The following is a 13,501-nucleotide window of genomic DNA, read 5'->3' as shown; positions in this document are numbered from 1 at the left end:
GTTTTCAGGGACTTTCGGTCCTCAGTAATAATGTAATCTTTCATTCTGCGTTTAAATTTTTCAAAAATACTTATTAGTTTTTTTAGGATTAAAAAAAAATGAATGCATTTAAAAAGCATTGGCCCGAAACTTTGCGCCTATGCTCTTAAACTAATATATAAAACTTTTTGACCTAACTCATACTTCCGAACATTGTCATATTTAGTCCCTGGCACAACCATTAGATGTCGATTCTAATGAATTTTTCATTTAACATTTCGGTACTCCTAACCCCCAAAAGCATACTGTCAAAATGTTCGTGTCATTCGGATTATTATTTACGTGGAGTTCAATACACTAAAGAAGAAGAAGATTATTATTTACCAAGTTGTAGTGTTTGAAGTGCCGCTACTTTTGTGATTTTTATAAACAATGGATTCAAAGCAATTTCGTGTGTTGATTTATCACTGTTATTTGATGGGAAAAAGTACCAGCCAAACTGAGAAATGGCTCAAAAAGTGTTACCAGAACTCTGCTTCGTCGATTACAACTATTAAACGACGGTTTGCTGAATTCAAACGCGGTCGTACCGACACCAATGATGCAGTTGTTCCCGACAACATCGAAAAGATGCTGGAGTTGCAAGTTGCAAACGTGGAGTTGCAAGAGATAGCTGACACTCATAAGGTTATCAAAGGGTAGCATTTTGACTATTATACATAAACATTTCGGTATGAGAAACAGTTTTCCAAATGGGTACCGCGTTATCTCACACCAGAGCAAAACAACAACGAATTAATGAATTTCGGCGCTGTTTGGACGTTTAATCGAAGCAGTTTTTGCATCAGTATGTCGGAATGGATGAAACATGGATCCATCACTTCCTTCCAAAATCAAATCGACAGTCATCTGAGTGAACAGCACCCGGAGAATGCCGCCCAAAGCGACCAAAGACGCAACAAACCGCCGGAAAGGTTATGGCCCCTGTATTTTGGGACCCGCAAGGAATTATTTTCATTGGCTATTTGCAACATGGAGAAGCAATCAACATCGACTACTATATCGGTTTATTCGAGCATTTTAAGGCAGAAATTGCAAGAAAAAGGCCCCATTTGTTCAAGAAAAAAGACAATGCACTGTGTCACAACGTCATAAGTCGATGAAAACGATGGCAAGAATACACGAATTGGGCTTTGAATTGCTTCCGCACCCACCGTGTAGTTCAGATCTGGCTCGCAGCGATTACCACCTTTTTTCTGATCTAAAAAAATAGGCCGTGGTAAAAGAACGCTTAAGAACGTGGTAAGAATAAGCCTCATCGCTCATATGAGGACATAATCGCCGAAACTGAAGCCTATTTTGAAGTCAAAGATAAATCGTTTTATAAGGGAGGCATCAAAAAATTAAAAAAGCGTTGAAATGAGTGTATCGCCGAAAAGGATAATTTTAAAGAATAAATAATAATTTTTGCAAAAAATGTTGTTTTACTAGTTAGGCACGAGACTTGACCGACTTTAGGTTTGGTTTTGGACAAAATAGATCTAACAATGAACAAGAAAGGACAAGGAACTGCGTTTATAAAATACCTTGTGAATGTGATGTTTTATTTAGGTGAAACATCAAGGCCATTAAATGTTAGAATAAGTGAACATCAATCCTGTATTAAAAATAGAGAATTTGATAGATCTCAAATATGTAAACACGCATGGGATAATGAACATAGGGTTCAATGGAATGATTCAAATATAGTCCTAAAAGAAACGGATGGTAAAAAGACAAAAATCAAAGAAGCGGCTCTAATTATACTAAATGAGACCAATTGTGTCGCGAATTCCTCGGCAGAATGTAGTAGGATCTGGTTACCCATATTGAAAGAGGAAGTTATTAAAAGAAAATACCAGTATCGGTAAGTCCTTTTTCATCTTGGTAGTCTTTGAAAGTCGTACTTCGAAAGTTCGTGTTAGAATTTGTTTCAAACTCGTAGAGTTTGAAACAAATTCTAACAAACCTTAATCAACTAGTCCTGTATCTCCTTGAATATGAGTTATTATCAAACGACAACCTTTACTAGTTGGAAATTGTAATCCAGAAGATAAACATTTATCTTACGTTTACGTAGACAAACGTTTATCTTGTTAAACTTTTAATTTTCGAATTTCTTTTAAATATCGCCCCATTCAACAAATTATTTTTTCTTTTTCTATAAGCATAGATTTTTATCCTTGCTTATAGAGAGAGATATCATCTTTTTAATTTTTCACAAATTAGAGTTCGTCGACGACTTTTGAGACAATCGTCATCGAACCATTTTTTTGGTTTTCTTTTTTTAAATGCAAGTATTTCATCTCATACGCTTGTCAAAGTTAATTTTATATTTTCCCGCACAGAGTCTATGTAGTTCCTGTGTCTGTGTTAGCGTTATTTGTACAGCGTTTTGAAATTTCTCCTCTGTCTCCTTATCCTATAGAACTTCGATATTCCATACTGTTGTTGGCGTATTCCTGTGAGTTTTTTGGAACGCTATTTTTGTTTTTACCTTCGTTATACCAGAAAATGATCCGTCTCCATCCGCCCCTCTTAGGCTTCTTACTTTAACTTATTTTAACGAGATGGGCGTACTTATTTTTTTCAAGCAGAGTGGGCATTCTGACTGTTTATTATTCTGTGCTATTACCTACGCTGTTACAGTTTCTCCAATCCCCTCCCCATGTACTCCCACATACAGAGCCAATAGATTATATAGATAGGAAGTCTATAAATTATATAAATAACCATACCGATAGTACTCAGTGATGATTAAGGGAATCAAACATTGGATGAAAATATATACTTAGAAATGGAAAAATCGTCATTTAAAAAAATGTGTACATCATTTATATCCATTAAACAGGCATCCAATAATTTCATTCATAAAGAAAAATAAGAAATATACTAATGAACTAAGGTTAATAGTGAATGATTTATTTGAGAATTATCTCTTATTATGTTTTCCCCACAAAATATTTAAAGTTAGGATGTCATAAATTCATAGCTTTTCAGTGTAAGATCAATATCAAACTTCAAACTTTAAATAATTACTTACTGTTGCATCGTCACTACCGGTGCCCACTGCATCACCACTGGGATGAAACTTGACACTGTTAACGTCAGATTCATGTCCCTCGAAGGATTGAACGCACTGCCCCGTTCGCATATCCCAAATCAACACCATTTTATCGCAACTCTACAAAAAGTAAGAATTTCTAGTAACAATGAAATAAGAAATATTTTATAATCTAACCAAACTACATATTTCACATAGCCACATATAAATGTCTTTTTAACCGAAAATATTATGACACTACTTCATATTTGTGATATTATATGGTACAATACAATATTATAGCACAAATTATTATCACTTATATTCTTCTTCTTTCAACAGCCCTGAACTACCCAGTCCTGGACATAAGCCTACACTTATTGTTTCTATTTTAATTTGTCTCTTGCTGCCTGGTAACATTGTCTTCCAGCCTTTCCTTTCACATCATCCAGCTATCTTTTTGGAGATCGATCCACACCTCTATTATGTAACTTAGGTCTCTAATGTACAATGCATTTAGTTCACCTGGTTTAGTCACTTTAGGCCGGGAAATAAGATTTTTTTCGTGACACTCAACCGGCCAGGCAAACGACAGACAAGTCTGTAACACCTCTGTAACAAGAACCTATATGTCTCCTGCAGTCAAATTTTCACTGTTTTCGTCTATCAGCAAAAAGTGCAGCATTTGAAATAAATTTAAGAGTACTATACTTATAAGTCATATAAAACCCTTCACAATTTAGTTTCTTAAATGTTTTTATCCTTATTTGTTGCTTAGAAAGTTACAAAATAAGTCGGAAATTTAGGTTTTTGATAAATGTTCAGAACTTTTTTAAAAATAAAAGTGATCGATTAAATAGTTTAAAAGTTATTTAATTTCTTTATCCCTAATTAAATTTTTTTGCAACAATAAGTCAAAAAATGATCATTTACAGTGATTCTACAAATAGCTTATGAAAGAATGAGATTTATTCGATCAATACTAATAAAAAATATATTAATTAAATATTGAAAAATTATTTTGAAAAAAAAAATGTCGATTTTTTGCTTATAAACAATTAGGATAACTTTTTAACTTTTGCCTACACTAAATTTTTTCATATTTGGAAAGCTTGCATTTTTTTTAATTTTAAAAAAGATAAGGTTTTCTTAGGAAAATTTAAGACGAAATTAGTCCCTTTATTTTTAAATTGACTACAGCTTTGTTTATAACAATTAAGATTTTAGCGACATTTGAAAGAACATACTTTAAAGTTTTAATGTGACAAATTTGAAAGAAATTCGTTTCAACGGAATCGTCCACAAAATGTTCAAAATGTGGTTCTCAAAATGTCCGGCTTTGAAACTCGCGTGAGCGATTTAGGGGGAAGGAACTGTTAACTATATCTGTTAAAACTCTTAAATAAATTATTAAATAAACCAAATAATTTGTTATTTTTGGTAATTTTTATTTATTGTTAAACACAAATATTATTGATTTTTACCTTTAACTTTTATAAAGGATTTTTAAATAAAACTTTGTGATTTATGGTATACAGCCAACTAGAGGAATTTTATTTTCCTAGTGGATGACAAATAAATGTTTTAAGAAATGTCGAATTTCATAGTTTTATTCGTAGATTGACGTCACCAAATAAGTGAGTCAGGTTCATGAAATTTTGTAAGACCAATAAACTTATTTTAACTAAAGTTTACTGCTTTCTCGTCAGCCAAGACAGTTGGGTATCAATCGGCACTATATGTGATTTAAGGTAACGGGAACGTATGGTGAATCAACGATGCGAGTACGAAACAAATGTGTAAAAATTTGTCATTTTTCAGCATAGCGATTGCTATATATTTAGATTGAAAATTTTAAACGTAAATAATAGATGACAGACTTACTAAAATTATATTTTGACATTTAATATATGCCATATATGGATGAATTTTGAAGTAATAACTTTCATATTTATTGATGATGCTCTATACTAAGATTTCCATGAATAAAAGCGTCAACAGGTGTGGGAGAATTTTTGGTACTTTGTTTCTTCTTCTTCTCGTGCCACTCCTAGCGGAGATTGGAAATCATCATGGCCACTGCGACTTTGTTAGCAGCGCGCCTAAAAAGTTCAATCGAACTACACCCGAACCATTCACGTAGATTACGAAGCCACGATATTTTTCTTCTTCCCACACTTCTTTTGCCCTTAATTTTGCCCTGCATGATATTTCTTAAAAGTTCGTACTTTTCACCTCTCACAATGTGCCCCAAGTATTCCATCTTTCTAGTTTTTATCTCATTTAGAATTTCGCATCTTTTGTCTAAAGTTTGGAGTACTTGCGTGTTAGTGACGCGGTCCATCCATGATATTCTGAGAATGCGCCTATAGCACCACATCTCGAAAGCTTCGATGTTTTTTGTGGTCAACTGTTTTAGTGTCCAAGCCTCTACTCCATACAACAGGGTAGAAAAGACATAACACCGCAGCATTCGTATTCGTAACTTTATATTGATATCACGATTGCAAAAGAGTTTGCGCATTCTATTAAAGACTGATCTAGCGATTTCTATTCTACATCTAATCTCTTTTGTTTGATCAGTATCGTCTGTGATCCAAGAACCTAGATATTTATAACAGGACACACGCTCAATCGTTGTATTGTCTATTACAAGATTAGCTCTGATGTTCTTTGATTTCGTGATTATCATAAATTTAGTTTTTTTCAAATTAATTTTCAAGCCGTAACTGTTACAGTATATATTGAGACTTTGAACGAGATGTTGTAGTTCTACTAGCGTTCCCGTTAGGAGAACCGTATCGTCAGCATACCTTATATTGTTGATCGTCTCACCATTTATTATCAGACCAAGATATTCTTCCTCGAGTGCTTGTTCACAAATAGCTTCACTATACAGATTAAATAAAAGTGGCGACAAGATGCATCCCTGCCGGACTCCTCGACGGATTTGAATTTCTTCTGTTAGCCTACCCTCAACCTTCACATTTGCTGTTTGATTCCAATATAGGTTGCATATAATTCGAATATTTCGGCTGTCTATATTTTTCTTTATTAGAATTTGTCTTAGTGGTTCATGTTGTTACTTTGTCAAAGGCCTTTTCGAAATCAATAAAGCACGTGTAAATTTCTTGGTTCATGTCTAAGCATCTCTGTGAGAGAACGTTCATTGCAAACAGAGCCTCCCTTGTACCCAGCCCTTTTCTGAATCCCATCTGAGTGTTACTGATGTCTACGTCTAATTTCCTATAGATCCTATTATGGATTATTTTCAGGAACAGTTTTAGAGCATGACTCATCAAAGCTATCGTACGATATTCGCTGCATTCCCTTGTATTTGCCTTTTTTGGCAGTAGTATAAAGGTCGAACGGAGCCATTCCCTAGGTATTATTCCAGTTCTATATATTGTGTTAAATAGATCTAGGAGTATTTTAATAGATTCATCGTCCATAAGTTTGAGCAGTTCTACGGGAATTTCATCAGGACCGGGGGCCTTACCACTTTTCGCTTGTTTGATTGCATAACCTATTTCTTCTCTGATTATATCAGGCCCTGTATCATCTGTATATTCGTTTGAGATTTCTTGTCTATCTTTGTCATCAAAAAGTTGTGATATGTATTCTGTCCATCGATTCATTTTTTGTTGTAAATCTGTTATGAGTAAACCATCTGTATCTTTGATCTGTCCTGTCTGTGTTGTTCTTCTCCTTCCTGTCATTTCTTTAATCTTTTTGTGTACATTAAAAAAGTCATATTTTCGCTACAGTTATTCCAACTCGTGGCATTGCTCACTTAGCCATCTTTCTCTAGCTTCTCTTATTTTCTTTTTTATCAGTTTAGGGGAGAAGGGGGTTACTGTGGACCATTTTTACTTATTAGCAAATTAAAAAATATGTATAAGATTCTTATTGCTGAACTTACCTCACATATTTACTGTAAACATCAACTCAACTTTCGATGTGAATATTTTATTTGTATCTTTCTTAATAGAACAAATATTTTGATTCAAATCGGAATCAATAATTTGTCCACAATGACCCCGTGGTGGGGTTAAAGTGGACAGAGTATGGGGTTATAGTGGACGCATAGTAAAACATATACAGGAATACTGAAAACTTTATGTTAACAAAAAGAAACTACGATACATTATAAGAACTGAAATTAATATTAAATGAAAATAATCTTCCTTGCCTTTTCGTGCCAGTGTCTACTGGGTGCTCCAAAATTCCGACAATATCGTTCTTGTCGACAACTGAGACATCTTCAACTTCGGGAAATACGAAATTATTCACTTTTTTCCTTAAAAAATTAATTTGTACCTCCACATCTCGAATATCTACGATTTGGCCAACATAGTGTGTTACCGATTTTTTACCCATAAATTTTACAAGTACGAAATCATTTTTCTCCATTTGTTTGTCCATAAAAATATCGTTGTCCTGACCATCATCTTCCATCCAGCCTTCATCCTCTGATTCAAGTATTACTTCTGTAGAAGAATTGGAAGAGGAAGATTCTTTCCTACTCCTTTTTGGTTCATAGGAAAGAGATTTCTTCACTCTATTCTTTTCTCGCATTTCAGCTCTTTCTTGCGCACGTCTTTCCTTCAAATCTTTAGCCTCTTTTTCAGGTTCCAACTGATCTTTCACTGGTGTGCTCGTGTAAATAGTCGACTTTTTATTTTTTCTTGCTTTGGAGTTTGATGAGCGATCTGCTTTTAGAAAAGGGCGGCAGCTCTCAGGAGTAATTACAGCTGTTGATGTAGTTGCTACTGATGGTGAAAGCGTAATGGGAGCTACAGGTAGCAGTCTTGTGAAGATTAAAGCAACTTCTAATATTCGCTCAGGATCTTCAGGATTTCTTGGGTTCATTGCTGTTGGTGGTTCTTGATTCCTATCTGTTGTTTCGGCAGCTTCATAATCCTCATCGGTGAATACAAGACGATTTATTGGCCATAAACCAGCAGATCTGAATCCAGATGTTATATTCTTCATTGTAAATGCCACAGGAAAAGCAATACCACACAGTTGAGCAACATCATATATTTGTATAGGTCTGCCTGGATGATTTTGAAGCCAGTCTCCCATTGCAACCCGTAATGCAGCTTTATAAGAACCATATACTGCAACATCTAGCGGCTGTAGTTTGTGGCTACAATGTGGCGGAAACGATAAAAGAGTAATTCCAGATTCTCTAGCTAAGTTTATAGCTTCCAAACTTATATGACTTGAATGATTATCCATTAATATCAGTAGAGGGTTTTCTTTAGAAGCACTTAAGAGCATTTTTATGTGCTTTAGTACTTCTAAAAATAATTCCGCAGTCATATAGCCAGACTGATGAGCCAGACCAATGCTCCCTATTGGTGCACCATCTAAGAACCGGTCTTTCATATTCTTCCTGGGGAATATGAAAACTGGAGGTATTGCTTGTCCAGTGGCTGTTATAATTCCGCACATTGTAACATTTTCACCGCGTTCTTAAGAGGCCACAGCTCCTATTTGTTTTTTTCCCTTTTCAGCTATACGTTTGGGTGGTGGTAAGACCGTGGGTATACCTGTCTCATCTAAATTTATTATCCTTTCTGGCCTTCCTTTAAATTTATCTAAAACTCCAATGTAATTATCAAAAAATAAATCCACGTTGGATTTGTTAAAGGCTGCATCTCGTGCTATGCTTGTATTTTCAGGTTTTCTAAGAGATAAATCTCCATGTCGTTTCATAAATGAATATATCCAGTCCTTTCCTGCTATCTTATTTTTAGTCCAATTCGAAGGAATTTCTATTTGTAGAGCACTACCATACTCAAAAGCTAGGGTACAAGCCTGCTTGTAAGTCAAGCCATAATGTAATCGAGACGCCTTCTTAAGATAATTGACAATGTGTTGTTCTTGTTCATCAGAAAATATTTGGCGACCTCGAAATTTATTGACGCCAGAAACATTCAAGCTAACAATTTCTAACTCATCTTCGTTACCTGAATCATCACCAGAGGGTATATTAGCATCTTGAAGGTTCCTCTTAGCCAAAATGACTCTTTTGTGAAGCATACTTTTTTTCAATTCATATTTCTCTGCAATATTTCTCAAGCTTCCTTTTTTTCTTAGGATATCCTTTATTGCACGCTCTACAACTTTTTCATCAATATCAGCTCTCGCCGTTTTTCTACTATAAGTCCTCATCTGAAACAAAAAAGCGATTTTTATCACATGATTTTTGGAAATATAATCATTTGTGGGGTTAGTGTGGACAGCTGATGATTTGTCCACACTAACCCCGAACGCCATGTTTGACAGTAACAATGGAATGACGTTTCGAAAAATGATAATTTTATCTCATTCCATATCAAATTTAGTAATTAAATATTCCAGAAGCCATACACTAACTTAGGTATACAATTAGTTCAATAACTTCAATTTTAGTATAATTTTACTTACCGTGTGAAATAAATGGATACAACACACAAAATCACTTTCTGTCACTGGCGGCCATATTATAGAAAATATTTCAACCAACTTTTACGTGGTGTTCGGTGGCTTTAATAGTCACTTCCTGAACAGACTGGGCGGCAGATTTAAATGCGAGTTTTTAAATAATTAACTATGTCCACACTAACCCCATGTCCACACTAACCCCCCTCTCCCCTATCTGTTTCTTTGTATCTTATCGGATTATTTGTTTTGTGTACCCTTCTTTCACACATCAACTGTAGTATTTCCTCATTCATCCATTCTTTATGTTTCCTTTCTTTCGGTGTTAAATTTTCTCTCCCTGTCAGCATTACGGTATGTTTAATATTCTCCCATTTTTGGTCTGTTATCAGTATTTCTATTCAGTTTCTCTATATTTTGTAAATTTTCTTTGATGTTCACTATTGTTTTCTCTTTTATATGTTGTTCACTCAGTCTTCTCACGTCAATTTGTTTCTGTATGTGTTTTTGAATGATCTTTAGTTTTATTCTTAATGTGACTACTACAGGATTGTGATCCGAGCCTATATCTGCTCCTGGGTAGGTTTTAGCTGAGAGTATAGAGTTGCGGAATCTTTGTCTAACAAGGACAAAGTCAATTTGATTTCTGACTACTCTAGTTTGTACTCTACTTTGTTTACATAAATGCAATAAACGTCATGTACGTTATTCTCTGTGTGTTATACGACTGTGCGATAAATATTTTCTACGAATGCACAAGTGAGATTCTTATACTTATTATTATTAATTTACTATTGCTGCTGATACCTAAACTTACCCCCGAAACAAAAGTATTTCCAGTTTCTGATGGAGCCAAATCGATGGCCATGACATCGGAAGAATGTCCATGAAAACTCTGTAGCAACTGTCCAGATTCAACATCCCAAAGGGCACAAGTTGAGTCTCCGCTCCCAGTTAATATCTACGATTTTAAAACAATTAGTAAATGTAACAAATTAAGAATATTATCATTAAAAATTCAAAAATAAAAATGTGTACTGATTCAACTGGATATCTTCTAAGAAAATAAACTAGAATGACCTTCGAATTAAAGCGAATCTAGATTAAAAGTACTGAGCAAAAATAAGCATTAATGAGCAATATAGATTGTTTAAAATCTTGCTGATAAATCAATGGGTGTATTCCGTATTATTGATTTTTTTGAGTTTGTAATTCATGAAGTTTAGTAATTATGTTGGTTAAAATATACCTAATTACTATTGACTTGGTGGATCTTTTTTATTTTCATATTTTTTCCTTATTTATAGGAGAGTTTGTAACATGGTGATTAATTCTGAAGTATATATTAGTTTCTCATCTAATCCAAAAGATCTTTTAAGGTTATTATGTAGATCAAATATAGTGTAACCTACTTTTTTGTTGCTCTTTGATGCATCCGTGAATATATATCGACATTTGGGAAGATACTTTTCTGAATCTTCCTTAAATATGTATTTTCTAATCCTTGGGTAAAGTTTTGAATAGTCTTGAGTAAAACACAGTTAACTGGATGGATATTGTAAATACATATTTGGATCTTTAATGGATATATATCTGAAAAGTGTATTTCTTCAGGAATAGTTAAACATTTTTTCGACTTCCAATAACTATGGGTAAGATCCGATGTAAACAGTATATTTATTTTTTGGATTAAGTCATGTTTTTGGAACTTAATTTAGCTATAAAATTGGAAGCTAAAATTTTTCGGCGATATTTATCTGGGTACTTTCTCTAAAGCTTTTCCTTTAACGTAGATTTTTTCGTCTGTAATCTTATTCTTACTGCTTACTGGACATATGAATACGTCACAGTTGACATCTCGACACTTTTTATGAGTTTTTGTATAGTAAATAAAGCCTCTCTAGTGCCAAAGTCATTTTCCTGTTATTCTATCGTCTAATTTTTTGTAGACACGTTCATGTAACGCTCACAAGAAGACTTTTGTAACATGGTTCATTAAGCTGATCGTTCTATATTCTTCACATTTCATTGCGTTTGGTTTTTTGGGTATTGTTATGAACTCAGATATTAGCCATTCTTTCGCAATTTCTCCGGTATAGTAAATTTCATTGAATAATTCTACTAGTATATCAATGTGATTCTCTGTTAGTAGTCTTAAAATTTCTGTAGGTATTTCATCCGGTCCCATGGCTTTATTATTTTTTATACATTTTAGTGCTTTTAAATTTCCCCTTTGGTAATTATTGCAGGTTCATTTCTACATACTGGTTCTATTCTCTTCATTCTTTCGTCGTCTTCAAATACGCGTCAGATTGTCTTGTCAGGTAGATGCAGAATGACCTTTTTAGAGACCTGAACCTATTCAAGGAGGCTTCTGAATTGCTTGCCTCTAGATTAAAAGAAAAGAATCTACCATATTCAGGTACTATTATTACATTTTATAGAAAAAGAGATAGAGATTTGCTGCCTTTTTCTCTCAAGAAAATAACCTGGTTTTCTGTAACGACATAAGACGACTGTTGAAAAAAATGAGTTTATCGAAATACCACTAGACCAATGGTGACTTTTTATCGATAAGTCAAACGTAGTTTGAAATGTGTCTTTTTACACAACAGGAATAAATTGGGTTAATACCATTGATCATTGTATTAGTAGGAATATCAAACAATATCACTAGTATCGAAAAAAAAAAAAAAAAAAAAAAAAAAAAAAAAAAAAAAAAAAAAAAAAAAAAAAAAAAAAAAAAACGGGATGTGACACTCTGGGAGTGAGCGAGGAGGGGAAGCATAGTTTTTTTATCGACTAAGCATAGAGCAATGGTTTTAATTTATTTTATTTTATTCTATTATATTCTGTTTTATTTCTATTCGATCCGATAATTGATTCAATTCGATTCGATAATCGATTCAAAAATCAATTCGATTCGATATTTGATTCGTTTCGATTTGATTCGATAATCGATTCGATATTTGATTCGGTTAGATTCGATAATTGATTCACTTTGATTCGATTCGATAATCGATTTGACTTAATAATCGATTCCATTCGATAATCGACTCGATTCCATTTGATTCGATAATTGATTCGATAATCAATTTTTATTTTATGTTATTTTATTTTAATTTATTTTATTTTATTAATGAATACGCATGGGACTGCGTCCAACGCCACGTAGTGTATTGTCGCTCGATTTCGTTACAGTCGATACAGTTTTTACTGTCGCTACAGCCGTTACAGTCGATTTTATTTTTTCACATCTCTGTGTGATCCACCGCCGTATACTGCTCCGTCCATAGCCCGTGATAAGAAAGCTATGTTTCCAAAAAATAAGTATGAAGATCATCAGTGGGTAATTTGTGTCGATTGAAAAATGATTTTTTATGCCTTTTTTTTAAAACAAAATGTAATCAACGAACCTTTAGTTGCAAAAGAAAAAATTATTTTGCCACCCATGACTATCAAGTTGGGAATTATAAAGCAATTCAGTATAGTATAAGCAATAAAATTAGTATTTTAGTATAATAAGTAAAAATTGTAACTCTACATAATAAATAATACTGATTGATTGATATTGTTTTTAATTTTATTACAATAAATAAAAAAATACCTGTTGATCCGAGTTTGGAAAAATACAACAGCTCATGTAGCTAGTATGGGTTCCTACGGTCTTCTTTCTAAGAGAAACATCTTCTTCGAGACTTAACGGATACACAGTTACTTTATTGTCTAGTCCCCTATTAAAAGTAAACATAATAAAAAAAATATTTATATATTGTAACAAAAATCATTTTATAACATAGAAAATAAACTCAAAGTTACTGATGCATATATTTATATATTTTAAAGTAATAGAATGTTATGCTGAGTAAAAATTAAATTCCAAAAAATATATACAGCAAATTCGCAAATCTAAGCATTTCCTAACTGTAGTTTGAGAGCTTTTCTTCTGCTTTCAGGTTGAAGTAGAAGAAAATCCTCGCTATGAAGGTTGACTATCATCATGGCGTT

The 13,501-nt window shown here is 33.5% G+C and overlaps 1 protein-coding gene across 2 annotated transcripts in view; it reads right to left on the bottom strand.

The window, feature by feature from the left end:
* The window catches only part of LOC140441318 (guanine nucleotide-binding protein subunit beta-5-like), a 56,296-nt gene that overhangs the window by 31,384 nt on the left and 11,411 nt on the right, over positions 1-13,501 (bottom strand). For both annotated transcript variants that reach the window (XM_072531965.1, XM_072531964.1), the window contains 3 exons: positions 13,101-13,227; positions 10,311-10,454; positions 3,062-3,202 (listed from right to left, as the gene is read on the bottom strand). In XM_072531965.1, coding sequence (XP_072388066.1) covers positions 3,062-3,202; positions 10,311-10,454; positions 13,101-13,227 — 412 coding nt within the window. The remainder of the gene's footprint in view (positions 1-3,061; positions 3,203-10,310; positions 10,455-13,100; positions 13,228-13,501) is intronic.

Source organism: Diabrotica undecimpunctata, chromosome 5 (assembly GCF_040954645.1).
Source record: "Diabrotica undecimpunctata isolate CICGRU chromosome 5, icDiaUnde3, whole genome shotgun sequence".
Classification (NCBI taxonomy): Eukaryota; Metazoa; Arthropoda; class Insecta; order Coleoptera; family Chrysomelidae; genus Diabrotica; species Diabrotica undecimpunctata.
Note: the sequence above shows the minus strand (reverse complement) of the source record. Positions and strands in the feature narration are given on the sequence as shown.